Raw genomic sequence first — 19,002 nt, forward strand, 5'->3', positions numbered from 1 at the left:
GATAATTTATTTTGTCTCAAAATGAATAAAGTTATCAATGAAAAAGGGCATGCATGGTGGGCTACAACTACTGAAGAAATGGTAAAGGTTCAACTATTTTTTGATTCTTTGAAACAAGAATTTGTTAATATTGACAATAAGGAAGAGTTTGTTATCCAAAAGCAATAGGATATTCTGTAGTTTGATTGGCCAGATGACACACTATTTGACAAGTGGATGGCATAAATAGCTATTGATGAATAGTTTGAGGAATTTGAAATTGATAGTGATAAGGTTCAAGGTGATGAGATCCAAATCATTGACACTTCCACTACACAAGGCCCACAGGAGGAAGAAGACAAGAATGATCAGCCAATTTTAGTTGCAGGCCCAGACCCAAAGGATGCTGACACAACCGAAGAAGAGGAAAAAACAAAAGTTACTCCAACAGTACAAGACAAAGATGGTGAAAACCCATGAGTGGAGGTTAACTTGAAATCATTAGAACAAACTTCATCATTGGTTGGCTTAGTAGTTGCATATACAGAGGAATCATAATCGTAGCTAGATCAACAACATCAAAGGATGTAACAAAAAGGGACCCACCAAAAGGAATGTTTGATTTAGAAGTCTTTCTGTTACACACTTTTTGTCATTTTGTGATAGGTGTATGTAAATACCTCTTGTCAAAGACACCTGCCAAGTCTTTTAGCCTGAAGCTTATTGCATCTCACATTATATAAGTGAGATTCTAGGGCTAAAAGAGGGTCCAATTTCTAATGTTTTAATAGACTTAGTTTGTTTTGGTCAAAGTGATTTGAGCAAACTTTATGATGTATTTTCTCTGTAGGTTTATGGGAATATATTAATGCAGAATGATCGCTGTGGTTTTTCTTATGGTCATTCTGAGTTTATTGCAAAGTGTATACAATTTTCAAAGAAAATGAATACAAATTATGATCTATCCCCATATTAGTTATTTATGAAGTTTGTCTCCTTTTGGTTACCCAGTTATCTTGATGTTGTATGAGAAAAAACTTGTGCAATTGAATGCAATTCTTTAGGTTGTATATCTTTTCATCACTGCTATTAGTTCAATGAATTAAGTAAGAGCTTTGATGAATTTGATAAGGTTGCTTTAGTAATGGGAAGGATGTTTTGAATGATGGATTCTAGCAAGAATTGCTGATAATATTTGTTTCAAGGCAACAAATTAGATTTATAGATTTGTGGTAGACTCTGAGCCCTATTGGATTAGGCATTGGTCAAGGTGATTCAACTGAAAGAGAAATAGAGCATAAATGGGTATCAAATGCAAAATTACAATAAATTTTACTTTTATTTCTTGAAGATCTTCAAAGTTGGTCAATACTTGTTTGCATGAAATATTCTAGCCTTAGTTAGCCACTATTGCAAAGAATACTTGTAGATCTACATAAGACTTTATGACCAAATCTTTTATATGGGATGTATTCTATTTAAAGTACCACAATTAGCTATGTGTTTATGGATTGGGGATGAGAATCAGAATGAAACTAAGATAGTGTCCATACAACAATAGTCAGATCGAGTCTTCCCTTAGGTATACCCACCTTGGTCTTGCAGAGCCTAAAGAGAAGGAAACCATTCTTAGTTTTGTTAATGTTGGATCCAAATGGCTTGCATGTGTAACTGGAAATAGGAAATAGCTAATCCTTATGTTGCATAAGTTTCATCATTTTGTTATTGAAGCACTCTATTGCTCAGTAGTTTTAAAACACCAACATACACAAAGTTGAATCTGGATCCATTTCCATGCCAAACATACAAACAATAATAAATTTCTAGTTTCTAAAGCTTGCATATACAAGAACTTCATATCAAATGATTGTCTACCAACTACAAGAATACCTGCATGTAGTAAATAAACATCCAAAACCATAAAGGGGAAATATATATTTGAGCGAGGACAAAGAAGTAGTAGTAGAGGTTTCCCTAGTATTTTTCTTAAGTATAATCTATATGCTATTCATGAGGGTTAGGAGCTTCCATAACTCCTACAAGAAAGTGTATCTAAGGCCTATAAGTTGAGATCATATTATGTAGGAGTACCAAGAAAGTGCAGAATCACGTTCCCATTGCATTGAGAAACTAAAGACATGATAGACGTTTCCCTTTGATAGGGTATTGTTGAATCCACTAGGAAAATAACAAGAAGCAATTTTAAGTAGATCTCTATGTAGAATAAAACCTAAATCATAAGGTACTTGTGTTGTACATTAATTATTTATAGTGGTAGTAAAAATAATTTTTTAGTAATGAAGATGGTAGAAAAATTAGGCCTAAAACAAGCTAGATATTCTAAATGATAGAGTTTCTTGGTTATGAAGGGAGAACCAATTATTGTTTGATAACAATACCCTTATTGAATTTCAAATTAGTAGATGTAAGGATAGTGTTTTATGTGATATAAATCCTATGAATGCATTCCTCACATTTCTTGGAAGACCATGATAATTTGACAGGAAGATAGTTCATCATAAAAGAGATAACATCTACACCCTTGAGAAAATTGGTTTCAAACATACTATCTTTCCATTGTAAGAGAGACAAAAGAATAGTTACAACAATAATGGAAATCTGACATTGATACATAGAGAAAAGATCATGAATAATAAGGAGAAAGAGCAATTTGTACAACAACAACAAGTAATGAGGTATTTTCTCACTTTTTTGAATGTTGTAAGGATGTGAATGAATTTTTTTTGTATGTAGAGTAGTAAATAGATAAAGATGATAACATATGTATAGGATAAGAGAAAAAGTGATGTATTGGAAAAACAACAGACATTGGTTTTTTAGAGGAAATGAAAGATAAAAAGGGATTTCTCTAATAAAACTTTGCAAGCCATGCTTGCAAATACCCCATCCTAGGGGTCTGATGTAGGAGCATCAAATCTATTTTTGTATTGTAAAATTTGATTTGGTTTAATTTTGTTTGCTCATTTTTTAAGTTATTTTTCAAATGCTTTCTATGTTGATACACAATTTCATACCATATTTGAAGATAATTTGTGAAGTCAATTACCTTAATGGTTAATGAAACTGACCAAACTAGTTTACGTAGTTTTGAGGATTGTGTGTTTCATAAACACAAGGAAAAAAGAAGGGGTGGAGGAGGCTGGTAATGCTAAGTAGAAGAAAAGTGATCTTAAAATTTGGCAAGACAAAAATAAGTGAAGGTAGTGATATGTTGGATTGTTGGTGTTTCTAACTAGCTTGAAAAAATATGAGTTTTCCTTGGAGAAACTAAGCAACTAGTAGACGGATAAGCTTTTGATGTTGGGTGAAATGAAAGAATCCCTACTATCCATTTTTTTCACTTGAGTTGATCAAGTGGGGAAAAAGGAATGTTGGTCTAGCTTGACGAATATGAAACCTTTAATCAACAATGTATTGCCACTTGTATATTCCTTCTTTTGTAGAAAAGCACGAAGGCCTCTATTGTTAATTACTTGGCAGATTATATATTGAACAATAAATTTATTACAACGAGGAACAATGTTTCTGTTCATTGTCACTTCAAATATCTATCTTGCGAATACTCATATTTCAATTCAAAGTATACTTTTACAATCTTTCTTATTGCATTTGGAATTAACCATCTGACATATTGATGGAAAAATATTTTTAAAGTATTTTAAGTTTTAGAATTAGTTCCCATCATTTTATCATTTTTTGAATGAGGTGTTATTGGAGTCATAATATTAAATTAAACACAATATAAGATCAATGGTCTAGAGTTATGGATATTTGTTTTAAGATAGGTTACGAGAATATTACTTTTGTGCTTATCAAGCCTCTAAAATAAGATGAAGTAAGCTTATTACAATTTTATGGTTGAAACTATGATGCAAAGGAGTTAAAAGTCTATGATAAGAGGGTAATCTCCATTAGTAGGTATGTTTTTGGAATTGAGCACTTAGTTTGAGCACATGGATTTGTATCCAATATTTTGTAGACTATTTTATGACTTTTTATTCTTATATATTTTATGTTTGGAAGTATTTTGTAGAGGTGTGCTATTTTTTTGTAGACACACCCACATTATCTAACTATTGTAAAATCTAAGGAGATTATGCAATTTAATAATTTATTTATTTATTTGAGCAATACAAGCTCAACATCTGTTGCTAGATGCGATTTTCTTTTAAGATTTTCATGATATAAATGATTTTATATACGAATAGTAAGAATAATTAGATTTTTTCTTATTAAAGTGTATTTTAGACAACAATACTGCTTTACCAATACTTTAAGTAACAAACCACATTATTAAATTTCTTTATTATAAATAATAATATTTAAAATTAATTTTCCATAATTAAAAAAAATAAAAAAATAAATTTTAAAAACAAACTTCTAAAATTATTATTTAATACTGATTAAAATAAATCACATTTTTACTGATTTATAATAAAATATATACTCTAAATATGTTATAATATAATGGGAATAAACAAATAGTTACAATGCATTTAATTGTCTTTTTATTAAATATAAGAAATTGTCTGTTCTATACAAATGCTAAGAATACATCGGATTTCAAATACATGAAAGCACTTGTTTTCATCATCTTAATAATAATAATGTTTTATGCCAATAACATCATATTATTATTTTATTTTTATTATGATCATTAACACTCAATCGTATTTCTATACCTACTATTGTATCCTTCTCCACATGAACGTCATAAACTAATTTTATATAGTACTATACCCTTTTTTAGGTTTATTGTTTACTATTATAAATGGGGGTTGGCACCGGAGGTCAAATCATACTCAAGATAATTGCAGTCCCGCCATGGATAGAAATATTATGATTATGACACTCATATTCCTAGCCTTAGTTTTGCCCTTACTCCCACTCGCAGTGACGCGCTCCATTACGTTGAAATCTCCTGTAAAATTGTAGATAAGTTAGATAACAAGTTGATAAATAATTAAAAGATTAATGATATTATATTTTAATTATTTATATTGTTAACTGTTTCCATTTGTATATTTCATTATGAATTATATTTTAAATTAATTTTTAGACAAAAATATATATAATCTAATATAAGAATACAAATGTATGTAATAATTGTATTCTAACATTAAAAAAAATGGAGTAGGTTCATGTTTTAGTGATCTTCACTGGAGTGAATTATTTAGGACAATTTATTTTAAATTTAATTTCTATATTTATTTGATAACTGAATAGGTAAGGTGGAATATGTTTTTCTTACTTATTAATTTATGAGTTTAAGGGACTTCTAATGAATGGTTCATATTGTTGGAATCATTGCTGCCGTTACACCAAAAGCTCGAGAATCAACCTCCCAACACATACGGCACCATAGCTGGTGAAGGTTTTGTAGATGAGATTGCAAGGAGAGTGGGTTTTAGAGTATTGGGATGGGTAACCTTCATGAAAGTTTGAGTGCTTTACCTATGTGAGAATCACCTAGATCTAATGAGTGCTAAGTGTTCTATGCATTCTCACAAGATATGGGTTCGTGTGAACCACAACTAGTTGAATCATTATAGCAATATCACTATTTGATAACTCTCATATAAATATTTTAGATTATGCCTCATAATCTATTATAAATATAAAGAATACATAGCAATAAAAATATGATTTATAAAATTGATAAAAAACTATATTAAAAAAACAAGAACAATAAATTACAATATTTTTTCAAACTAGTATGTTTTGTTTCAACATAAAAAATATGAAATTAATTAGAGTCAATTAAGAAATTATAATGTTCGTTTCAAGCTAGTAAATGTATTCTAACATTAAAAAAGGCCCAACTTAGGTTTTTATGTTTCATTGATCTTCATTGCACTGAACTATTGAGAATACCATTAATTTTAAATTTAATTTCTATTATATGATATCTGATAATTAGGGTGGAATAAGAGGAAATTTCAGTGTGTTCAAATTGTAGTATTGGGACGGGTGAACTTTCCCAAGTCTGAGTGTTTAGCATCACCTAGATTCAGCGAGTGCTATGTGTTCTATTAAATCCCTGTGAACCACAGTACTCATGAAATATAGATCAATAAATTGAACTCAAAAAACTACATAATTGAATCCTAATAACAATATTACTATCAAACCTAACTCTCCTATACAGCTCATAATCTGTTATAAAATAAAAGAATAGATAACAATAACAATAAATATATAATTTAAAAACTTATAAAAAACTATAAAAAAAAATAACAAATTTTTTTGGTTCAAACTAGTAAGTGTTGGTTCAATATCAGACAGTTCGACTTGCTTGTTCCGATCAGATTGACCTTAATTGCAGTAGAGTATTTACGACACAGTTTATCCTCAATTTGCTATCTACAATTATATCATATTTTGAACGTTGTAATAGATAGAAGTATTGTTACCGCGTTTATCAGTATTACTGCAGGCTTCGTCAATTGTTTTTCTGATATCATCGACAGTAGCTTTGTTGTAAAACTGGAAGTTGGAAAGTATTTGGTCGACACAAGTGAGCACCAACTGTGTCCCCTCGTAACAACCGCCATTGCAGTACTCATCTGTTTCTTCGCGAGGAACGTTGATTGTGCCGCTTGGCGTCAAACGATGTGCAGGCGGGCATTCATACACCTTAACAAAATATGTTTCCACACCCAAATATACATCATAAATTAAGAAAAGTTTGAAGCAGCCAATGGAAAAACCAAGAATTAAGACATTTTCTTATAGCTAAGATGTGTATGAGTTTAGGATCACGTAATGAATGAAGCTTACTTGATCGAAGCAGGCAATCGCCTTCCCCACTATTAATGGTGGATCGTCATGTGTTGGAGGACCGTCCTCATGTTTTGGACCATCATCTTTTGGACCATCATCTGTATCATAAGATTATTAGTATGATCATTTTCAATGTGGTATAATAATAACTTTCAATACTATAAATTCTAAAAAGTGTAATATCATTAATGATAAAAGATAATTGAAATAGAATACTGCAAAAAAATAAAAATATTATTCCCAACTTACCTGCATAGCAGAATGAGATGCAGAGAAATAAGAAAATGCTTGTAAATATTATGCGCTTGCTACAGATTTCCATTGCAACTCCGAGCAAAACAGACAATGTGAGCACACCCTTTTGTTATAATTGACTTGCATGGTAGCTCAACTAAGTTCATTTTGTTAACTTGGGCAACAAGAAAAAATAAAAACTTTCTGATTTAGCTGCCACTTGATTTGGCAGATTTGAATATTGTATGCTAAAATAGAGAAGTGTGTTTGGAGCGAACAGAATAACGTTAGTTTCTATAAGAGTTTGGTGAAATGATGATGAAATTGTTACCAGATTTCTTTAAACCATAATCGGATTGGCCATTAATTTCTTTCTGATTTTGTAAACACGTTTAAGGAAAACCTTTTCCTGCTAATGACTTAATTGTGGGCGTTGAAACCTCGACATTTCTAGAGGGTAGGTAGCAGAATAGTATTAATGGCGGTGAGTTGTTGGGGACCGAGAAACGTAAGGGACATTACTTATATCGGTATTTTATTTTATCTTCCTTTTGGTTTTTATATGAAATTTGGGAAGGTTCTTTCGTTATTCAAATTGTGAACTGTACTTTTATAATAATATTAGATTTTTTCTAATTAAAATCTGAATAAAATATTTACATTTTAAAATCGTTTGAACTTTTGTAAATGAGTTTTTTATTTATTTTTAAATTAATATATTTTTGAATTTTGTACCATAAAGACTTTTAAATGGTCTTTATTGTAAAAGGAATTAGTCGTAATCAACTATAATTAAGAACCATAAAGTTTTGAATTTATATTTGAAAATACATTCATTCATTTAAAATTTAAAAGATTTTAAATAATTGAATTCAAAGTCTTCAATAAACATATGATTGAGGTGGGGTTCCACAATAAATTTTAAAAATATTATTATATAACTTCAATGAACATTATTATCTAGAATAGTAAGACACCACTAAATACCACCATACATGATGAGATATATCAAAATCATCTTTAGCCACCTAATAGTTAATAAAAGCTAGAAATTGGTGGAAGCACTCCTAGAGACGGCTAGTGTACACTCTATGTTTTCTTAAACCACATTTGAAAATAAATTTAGTTGTCTATTATATGACTAAAGAAGATAGTAATGCCTAATAACATGTGTTGCAGTCTAGCATCATATTTATACATTCTATCAAAATAAATTATAAAAACAATTGTGAAATTTAATGTTTGATACAATCTCTTTCATTTCATTTGAATTTATTTATTTATTATTTTTTCTTAAGATATATTTTTGAGTTTTTAAAAAAATCACTTTCATAAAGTTTCTTTAAAATATTTGGAAGGAATAGATAAGAGAGGAAAGAAATAAGAGTTCAAATTTGAGTGCTGGTTGAAGGAATTTGTGCATTAATGGGCTTGCATGTTAGTTTATTATTTCCATTGTACGGGATTAGAGTTCTTCCCTTTTCATTTGAATAAATTTTCTAACTAATATGCCCTTTCTTCATATTTAAGTGGAGTTTATTGCATGTTGGCATCTCATGAACATCTCATTAAGGGATTTTTGTTAGTATAAAAAATTATTTTATAGTGTTTTGTTAGACTTTCAGAAAATTAAACTTTATAATTTAGATTGGATTTTCTCTTTCTAGTTTTAAATTCAAATCTTTTGTCAAGATGAATAGTGCAAGTAAATTGTACTCTTCATTAGATTCTATATAAATATATATTTCTTCTCATATATAAATCTAAATATTTTGAGGATTGGTACAATTGAGTAGGATAATGTTGATTTGCCTCATTGCCTTTTGTTTTTTCTTGTATAGATTTTGGTACTAATAGATAGAAATTGATCCTTCCTTACGTGCTAAAAAAAAGAATGTAAACTAGGCTAGAAGAAAAAGTAAATTGAAATAAATTTGATAATTTGTGCTTCTTTTGAACCGTATTGGAGGTTGGCATATTCTTAGAGAAAATCATTTACCTTGTACCAAATTTTGTGTCCATTTTTTTGTATACTTATAGATTGAATTGTTGTTGATGACTTCTTGAACAAATATTACTTAGTATATTTAACACATTCAAAATTGAAATAAATTACATTTCCTTCTCCTTTGTTCAATCTTTGCAACTTTTAAAACTCTTTCATGATAATTTGATTTGGTCATTTTGATTTATTTATTTATTATTTATTTATATTTTATTTCTAATTAAGTAAGAAGGGAATTTGAAAGGGCTTTTATCTATTTACAAAGAAAATATGAAGCAACCAACCGAACAAAAATAATAATAATAGATGAAGCAATTATCCAAACAAAAAAGACCAACAATAATAGACAATAACTCAATAAAAGGAAACAAGACTAAATAGAAAATGAAGAGCCCTGCGAAAACATAGGGAGATCCAATAAAAAATGAAGGTGGTTTAAAAAAATATTCCAAGGACTGCTTAACCTTGGAACTAGAGTCCTCTCTAAATTTTAATATCTAGTGACAAAGAGGCATCATAAAATTATGGAAAGAACTTCCTCCAAATTCCTAGGGGCTCTCCTTTTTATATCAAATTTCCAAACATTTTGAATAAAGGAAAAAATAGACTCTATAGAACAAGGGATTGATCCTTCATTTCTCAACAAAAATGTTAATTCTTACTCTTTGAACTAGTAGTAGAGACATGTCTCACTTGACCACAAGGATACAACCTCTATATTTGGAAATTTGATGCAATATATTCATCAACCTCAATCTATTGCATGATATTACCAAATATAGAGGATTTGAAAACATGTGAAGGATGACTTTATCTTTCTTCATATAAGCATTAAATCTAGTTGAACATAACCTCTCCAGAAGTATATAGAACTTATTAATTACACAAAAGGATTATCAATAATTACAAGAATATTTATATTCTAAATTTTGAAAGGTAAGCCTAGGAAATGAATAAAGATAGTATACTTGAGATTTTTGTGTAGAGGGTTGAAACTAGGACACCAAATTTGAATACAAAGACCATTCATGCTTAAAAACCAAGGGTTATCATGAAAATTCTAATATAGCTCTCGTCATAGGAAAGGAAAAGAGAAATAGACCATTTATCATTGTAACTACCTCAACCTATCCACAAATCTTCCACATCCAAAGAATCCATCTACACATAGTGTGGATATTGGCATAGTTACCAAAAAAATCCCAATAAGATATTTCCACAATTAAGTCTTCGATTCATGAAGAAGAGAATTTGTAACAAAGAATTTAAACTAGTCTTCTTACATTACTACATAAGGCTTACTAATAGTAGAATAGAAAGATTGTCCCAATGGACAATTTGGGGACAAGGAATCCTTATCAGCTACATCAAATAGTACATGGATATGGTCCCTTCAAACACTAAAGGGGAGGAATGCTAACAATAAGAAGAGGGGAAAAAATTCCATCCTACTAATTTTAAGACTAAAGACTTGTTTTAAAGAAAGAAGAGCAACATCTATGGTAAAAAAAACATTCAACTCATATGTGCTTGGATAGGAGACAAAAGACCTAGAAACAAACCCCTCACTATTCTTCAAAATAGACTTAGAATGGCTTATAGATAAATTCGAAACCCCATGAACTACAAACTGCATAGTCAGAACAACACTATTCACAGTACCAATTTTTAAAGAACTAACATATTATCCTTTAGGCTTCTTGGGAGAACACACATTTATATTTACATTAGGATTCTCCATATTTATCAGTATTTTTGGGGACTGAAGAAGCCAAAACCCTTTAACAAGAGAAACTACCCACAATGGAAATTAGAGACAAAAATGACCTTTTCTTAGACCAAAAAGGGAAGAAAACATTGACCAATGGATTAATAGCATGGTTCTTATTTACATTAGTAGCTGAACTATGCACACAAGTTGTAGCCAAGGGGCAAAAATAACCCTCTAAAAAGACCATGAATAGAGAGGGATAAGGGAAAAAGATCCACATAATTTATGGTATGTTGAGTATCATAACCCAACAAATCTACCAAAGCATTCTTAACATGTCTATCTTATTTTCATGTCCATCATCCTAAACACGATTTGTACAATTTTTAGATTCTATTTGAACAAGAATATGAGCACCTAATAAGATTTCAAGGAGGAGCTCAACATTATCTTTGTTTGGGTCATCATCAAAGTTTCCATAGTATAATTAGGAATTATAGGCATTTGCACCAATTCTAGCTATTATATCAAGTTTTATGCCTATAAGATGTGGACTTGAAGAATAATCCATGCAAATGTGCTTGTCTTGGAGAGGCAAAAAGAAATCTAGCATAATTTAATCGCCCAATCATCAATAATTGTTGATTTGTGGCAATCTAGATATGTAAGGATGATATAGAGTCATCATTTATGGAAACATATACTTGCTATAAAGAAGGAAAAACATAATACTAAGTTTTAGATACTTGGACTTAGAAAATTGTCTAAGTATTATTAAGGAAAACAAGGAATATTTATACATTTTTCTTTAGCCCAGTTCACTAGAGGAATTTCAAACTATGCGTTATTGAGGGAAGAAAGTACAAGATGTAATGAGCACATGGCCAAGAGTACTCAAGAATATTTGATGACACAAAAAAATTTATGGGTAGTTTTTGAGATACATGTTAAACAAATAGAATAAAAAAGATAAAAAAGTAGAGGCATTTTGGTTAAGGGATTGTTTGTTTTTATAAAAAAATGACTTAACAAGTTGGGACAACATCCTAGATATTATTGGGAGGAATATTATGTTGGAAGATCAATTCTTGTTGGCACTTTGGAAGGAGTACGCTACATGAGGCTAACAATACACCCCAAGATACATTTGCATTGTAATGTTTTGATCTCTAAGCTCCACTCTGATCATTAATGGTTGTATCTACGTTAGAAAACCTCACCCCTCCTACCTAGGAGTTTTTCATACACTAATAGCTAGTCATATCAAAAGGAAAAGGCTTGGATACCAGGGGTGCCTTGGGTGGAAGGGAGTTCACATCTTCATCTCCATCAGATTTGTAAAATTATCTAGCATTTCTGCAGCGTTATAGGCCCAAGGTTTCTAAAATAGATCCGAGCATGGTTGACCCTAAATCAAGTTGGAAAGGTGTGCTGGTGGGAAGAACAAACCTTAGACCCATTGCTGAGGTTACCCCCATTGTCTTATATGGGGACTTTGGCCCAAAGATTTTTTTTCCAAATGTGGTTGTGGAAAATGTTTCTATAGTCTTTTCGCTAAGCCTTGTCGAAAGGTTTTTGGGCTATAGATCTACCATATAGATGGTTAGGAAATGGGATTCTACTAGGTGGAATCTTAGAGGATCAATCATGGTTGTTCCCATGATGAGGGCAATGTATCTATTTAAGGTCACAAATGAAGAGAGCAGAAAACTAGGTTTTGGTAGGTTCTTGGAAGTTGGGGAAACACATGCTAGTCGTAACTAAATGGAAGCCTAATTTCAAACCTGGTGTTGACTTGTAGAGAATGGCCCCAGTTTGGATTCATCTTCTAGGTTTGCCATTGGAATTATGGGATGATAAGGTCTTCCAATCAATTAGGGATTTATTCAGGCACTTCATTAAGGTGGATGCTACTACCCAAAATAGATCCTTGTTAGGATTTTCTAGACTTTGTGTTAATATAGCCATCAATAAAATGCTCCAAAGATATATTATTTTGAGTTCAAAATGAGGAAGTTGGAGACAAGTTATCAGTTACAAGAATGCAAAGCTATATTGCAGAAACTATAGATAGTATGGTCATGTGATCTCTAGATGCAAAATAGATCTCAAGGAAAGGAATGATAAAGAGATGGAACCCACAAAAAATATGGGTGCCATAGATGTGACTCCTGATGAATTCATGGTGACATCTCAATAGGGTAACTTTAGTGGCAAATATTCAACAAATGGAAAATTTCGCTCATCGGGGAACTTGAAATTGGAATTTTTTTTGTACTTTTGATGTAGCAATGTCACCCACACTTTATGAGAACTAGGTCTCATGCTTAAACCGATCACCAATAACGATACATAATCATTTTTAATTTGGCAACAACTTTGCCATTGGTATCTAATCTTTCCACTTGGTAAATTAAATATTTTCACCCATAATTTTTTAGGTTTGTCTTATTCGATGATCATATTCACAAATATATGGTAAAACTTTAAGTTAAGTTATATGATAAGTACATATACTTGATACATGTCTCTATTTTGGAGACTTTCCAAGTAAATTTTTATCCTTTTAAGCTTTGGCCCAAAAAGATAATTTGACTGTGGACATGTGTCATTATTCCAAAGACTTTCTCCAAAAGTTGTTGCCCTTGAACATTGAAGCCCTAAATAAGATTTATACCATCAATTTATGATCATCTAATGGTTATTAAAATGAGTTACTATATTTTAGATGATATAAAATATGGTTTCTAGGTATTCATACTTTTGGTCATGATTTTCTTTAATTATTAAAGATTCTCCTGGGTTTTACAAAATTTCCATACAACGGAAAAAAACCACCAACGAAATTCAAAATTTTCCAAGTTTGAAAAAAAAAGTCAATAGAAATTAACTTTTCACCCTAAAATAATGTTGTATTCGCCAAGATTTTATACTTTTTTTGAAGGGGGGTTTCTTAAAGTTATCCCTACCTTCTAGAACCAACTCCTACATTTGGGGGAGCTAAGGGGATAGATGAACCAAGAGGGAGCTAAGACCTAGATTGGTAACAAGGATAGATGATCTCTTAGAGGAGGGAAATTCTAGAAGGGGACAAATTAGGTGGGATTACTCCAGATCAACAAGGCAGACATACATGGTTTAGGTGATCTCTTGGACACTAAGGGGTTTCAGATGTAGACTATTTTGGAAAGGATGAACTAGAAGGTGCAGACACCAAAGTCTCGGATTGAAGAGGAAGAGGTGACTCTAGACTGACCTGAGGATGGTCATGGGGGATGAGTGTGGTAGTAAGAAAGGATGAGATGAATGACACACCACCATGGGGCACTGTTACGATTAATATTCCATGTATTGAGCTTCAAGCGATAGAGTTGAGCTGATTGTCCTCAACATTGGGTACCCCTTTTGGGATGGAGGTTGGGGGGGGGGGGGGGGGGGGGGGTGGTGGTGGGTGGCAGGAACCCAAATGAAAGATGCAAGGCCAAAATTAGGCAAATGTGGACTTAGAAACAAAGCTTGGTAGGCCCCCAATGAGGGCTGCAAGAACAAAGGCTACCTCTCAGGACATAGCTAATGGGTCATAGAGGACCTTGGAGGACACCCAAAGAGGTAAAAATTGAAGTTAATCTCTTGCAATATCAAGGGCTTTAATAGCCCCAGAAAAAAAATTGTTTTGAAATCTATGATCAAAGATCACAAAGTGGATAGAGTTCTCATTCAGGAAGTTAAAATGAGTAAATAAAACTTTGATAAAACAACTAGTTACCTATGGCCAGGGGAAAAATATTCCTATGGTAAAGAAATTGGGGCTTCTGGGGGGATTGCCACTATGTGGAACCCCAATAAACTTGAAGGAGTGGAGTTATGTTGTCACCTCCATTTTGTGGCAGTTGCCCTTAATGAGGAAAATCACAATTCGGTGTTGTTGAACGTCTATGCTCTGCACACTAGAGGTGTATGAATTCATCTATGGGATGAATCCTCTAACTATATGAAAAATTAGCAGGATACCAGTTTCATGTGTATGGATATTTTAACACCCCCTTATACCCTTCAGGGAAAAAAGTGTGGCCTTGATGATATCTTAGAGAGCATGCAAGACCTAGAGGGATTCTTGAGTGGAAATGACCTCATGTATATTGAGCTACAAGGAGTCCAATATACCCATTCTAATAATAGGATGGGAAGTAATATTATTCAGGTAGGGCTTGATAGAGTGCTAGTATTGGTGGGGTGGGACATCCTTCCTTACACTTCTCTCCAAGGATTCTTGAGGTTAGTATGTGACCACTCAATTCTCTTACTCACTTGGCATTCCAGTAATTGTAACAAAAAGAAACCCTTTTGATATAAAATCATGTGGAATTCACATCCTCATTTTAGAGACTAGATCAACCATTGGTAGAACACTAGAATACAAGGATCGACTATGTATTGTATGGTGAGAAAGCTAGGAACTATAATAAGAGAAGTTGGCAAGCGGAGTAAAAATTACTTTGGAGATATGTTTAAATAGAAGAAGGAAAATGAGTGCAAGCTTGAAGAGTTACAAAGGAGGATGGTGGAGGGTGACCTTTCAATGGCTACCCATGATGAAGAATAGGGATGGAGAAGAAAATGGAACATTGTGGTTGGAAGGGAAGAAGTTTTCTAGAAGCGAACATCAAGAGTTCAATGGATTTTGAAGGAGATATGAACACAAAATTTTTCCATAGGCTGGCTTCCAAGCATAAGTAGAGTTCAATGCTATTTGGAAGGTGTTCAACAATAACAATGAAGAACTTCAATATGAGGAGGATCTGGAGAAATGGATGACCAACTACTTTTAGGAGATTGACAACCTCGTTGTGTTCAAGTTAATGCCTAGATCGAGTCTATCTACCTAGAAGTTATGCACACAGTCATTGATAATGACACGAATTAGAACTTGTTTAGGAAGGTGACAGAGGAGGAAGTTAAGAGCACAATTTTTTCCATGGGTGCCTTCAAGGCCCTTGGACCAAACGGTTTTCCCCTGACATTCTTCTAGGACTTTTGGGAAATTATCAAGTATGATCTCATCCATGCAGTGTGGAATTTCATTAGGACAAGTAGGATTCTTAGAGAACTCAATGAGACTTATTTTTGATCCCTAAAGTTAATGACCCTACCAAATTAGAAGAATTTAGACTAATAAGCCTCTATAATACCAGTTACATGATTTTCTCAAAAGTGATGGTCAGTAGAATGAAATCAATCTTGAACAAAATTATTAGTCCAAATCAAAACAGGATTTTCCCTAGGAGAAAGATCCTGAATGCTATCGTCACTTCACATGAGGTCTTGCATTCCATCAAAAAGCATGGTAACCCTTCTATGAAATTGAAACTTGATATCTCCAAGGCTTATGACAAGGTAAGAAGAGATTTTCTTATTAAGATTTTTAAGAGACTCGGGTTTGAGGAATATTTAATCACTCCAATTGGTGCGATAACTAATATTGTCCAGTTTTTGGGCTAGTGAATGTCTCACATGGGCCTTTCTTCTTGGTGAAGAGGGATATTAGACAAGGTGACCCACTTTATTTTTATCTCTTCATAATTATTGCTAAGATTCTTGGTAAGAATCTTCTGGATTTGGTGTCACGATGCGATATCAAGGATATTAAGTCTACTATGACTCTATCTCCTGAGGTTCTCCGACAATTTGTTGATGATACCTTTCTTTATGGAATATCCTCCATAAGAAAGGTGAAGGTCAAGAAATGGACTCTGAATGGATATGCTAAAGTTTCTAGACAACATATAAATTATCAGAAAAGTAAATTATATTTTTGCAATATGGAGATGGCTATTCAGTAAAGAATTACCATGAGATTGGAATGTTAAGTTACCTCCCTCCCTGACATTTATTTGGGTCTCCCATTCATAGTCAAGGAAGTGACCTCCCAATTCTAGAATATGGTGGTGGAGAGGATGCTAAGGAAGTTGGTAGGTTGGAAAGGGAAGATCTTAAGCAATTTTGGTAAGCTTCAATTAATCTCAACTTCCTTGCAAGGTATCCCACTTTAATTCTTATCTTTATTTAAGAAATCTAGTAAATTTAGAGATATTATCAAGAAGATACAATGCAACTTCTTATGGATGAGAGTAGAGGAAAAGAAGAAGCTAATCCTGGCTAGCTGGGACAAAGCTTGTAAGCCAAAATCCCAAGGAGGTTTTAACTTGAGAAGAATTGGAGATATCAATAAAGCTCCCATGATGAAGGTTGGATTGATATTGGTCCAAATATCTACCCTTTGGTGTTGCATTATGAGTGCTAGAAGTATTTGAATTCTCAACCTTTTTCCCAGACTCTTTCTAGTGGAGATCTGTCAACTAGTTCAAAGATATGGAATATCATAAAAAAGATAAGGAAACAGTTGAAAGGGGACATACAATGGACCTAGGGAGATGGTGACTAGATAATATTTTGGAAGGATGGATGGATGGGGGAAGGTCCTTTAGAAGAAACAAAGTTCAATGTTTAAAAAGAAGGGGGGAGATTGAGATAGGAGAAATGGTTATGCACCACATCCAAAATAATCAATGGAAGACATTCAACACATGTAACTTGGATGGGATGAACAAAAGCCTTAGCTGAAGAGCTTAACATCCAAATGAATGGGACCCGTATCCCTTCCTTCTTGAAGGAGGAAAGAATAATATGGGACAAAAACTCAAATGGAGAATTTAGCATGAAATCTTCTTATACTTCCCTAGTTGGTGATATGTGAAATCCGGAGTGGAAAAATGTTTGGCACCCTTACTTTCTACCCAAAATCAATTTCTTCTGGTGCTTTGTCATGTACAATAGTGTTCTCACCATTGATAACCTCAAGCAACGTGACTTTTAGACGTGTAATAGGTGTTTTCTATGCTATCAGGATGAAGAGTCCATCCCACAACTCTTCACTCACTTCCCTTACTCAGCCCAGGTTTGGCAAAGTATTTTTGGGTAGATTGGATTATCATGGGTTTTCCACCATTTGATCTCCCAATTTATTCTTGGGTGGTAGTGCCCTCTTCACCATCCCCTGATAAAAATGGTCTAGAAGGATATCCCCCCATATGTATGTTGGAACTTATGGAAAGAACAAAATAATCACATATTTAGAGATACAAGTATCCTCCTAGGGGTGGTTCTTCACAAATGAATGGGAGGAATAAGTGAGGGGGACCTAATATGGAAGTGGAAAATTCCTCCCCACCCTCGACCTACGCTAAGTTAGCTTGGGCAAGAGTGTGGGGCATTAATCAAATTATTGAGAGAATGAATGAGTTTAAGATTATCCAAAGGATGTAAACTAAATGGAAGCCACCCTCCCCGAACTAGTTGAAGTTGAACTTTGATGGATCTAAATAGGAGGAAAGAGCTGATGTGGGAGGAATAGTCCAAAATTCTCTAGGTTTTGGTATTAGAGGATACTCCAGGAAATGCAGAAGTGTCTCGAACAATGATGCAAAGGCATTTGGGCTTCTATGGGGGATCGAATTAGCTAAGAGCATGGTAATTCAAAATTTGATTGTGGAGGGAGACTCTATGATAGTCATTAAATTTGCTAAGGGGGAGAATAAAATGAATTAAAATTCCACATCAATTATTAGGGATGCCCACTGTATCCTGAATAGTCTTAATGATGTCAATATACAACATGTATATAGGGAAGGGAACTAGGTGGTTGATAGTTTGGTGGGATACAAACATGAAATTATTAATGATCAAGTTTGGTGGGATGAGCAGGATGTTTCGATGGCGATGAAATCACTCATTCATAAAGAGTCATTTAGATAATGATGTATAGCGTGACATACAACAAGAGTTGTCCTTCCATGATGGGTTTAGTTAATATTATTAACTATCCTACTATTTTAGTTGGGTGTGCTATGATGGTGACGATTTTAGAAGAGGCCTTTATTTTGTTAGAGTAAATGGTTCTTTTCCATTTAACTCTTATATTAAGTTTACTTAGGTGAGCACATAAATTAGGAGGAAGTATTGTTAGGAGGATATTGTGAGTCAACCTTTTCACTCCAACTACTCCTAAGATATCACATGTGGTTAATTCCAATTTGGACACCACTCTTCTAGATTTTAGGTGGATGGTAGGTGGTTGATTCTAGATTAGGACTCTACTTCCTCCAAGATGAGACACTTTTCTCACTCTTGTCCAAGTATCCTCCCAGCTATTGCCTATATAAACAGGCTAGCTCACATGTGATAGAACAATAATTTAATCTCTCATTGTAAC

General features: G+C 32.9%; 1 protein-coding gene across 1 annotated transcript; it reads right to left on the reverse strand.

Annotated features, from left to right (window-relative positions):
• Positions 1–4,482: 4,482 nt before the first annotated feature.
• Positions 4,483–7,181, reverse strand: LOC149570929 (uncharacterized). Its single transcript, XM_089812479.1, has 4 exons — positions 7,033–7,181; positions 6,781–6,881; positions 6,414–6,636; positions 4,483–4,921 (listed from the first exon to the last, which is right to left on the reverse strand). The coding sequence occupies exons 1-4, from the start codon at positions 7,103–7,105 to the stop codon at positions 4,803–4,805; spliced, it is 516 nt and encodes a 171-aa protein (XP_089668605.1). The 5' UTR covers positions 7,106–7,181; the 3' UTR covers positions 4,483–4,802.
• Positions 7,182–19,002: the final 11,821 nt, after the last annotated feature.

This window comes from Cupressus sempervirens, chromosome 2 (assembly GCF_028749045.1).
Source record: "Cupressus sempervirens isolate cs-2001-9-10 chromosome 2, ASM2874904v1, whole genome shotgun sequence".
Taxonomy (NCBI): Eukaryota; Viridiplantae; Streptophyta; class Pinopsida; order Cupressales; family Cupressaceae; genus Cupressus; species Cupressus sempervirens.

Excerpts from the sequence above, each read along its gene's own strand:
- LOC149570929 (XM_089812479.1), bottom strand. The coding sequence starts at position 7,105 with ATGGAAATCTGTAGCAAGCGCATAATATTTACAAGCATTTTCTTATTT. Across the intron at positions 6,882-7,032 it reads CATCTCATTCTGCTATGCAG|ATGATGGTCCAAAAGATGAT; the intron begins GTAAGTTGGGAA and ends CTTATGATACAG. Across the intron at positions 4,922-6,413 it reads CAGTAATACTGATAAACGCG|GAGATTTCAACGTAATGGAG; the intron begins GTAACAATACTT and ends ACAATTTTACAG.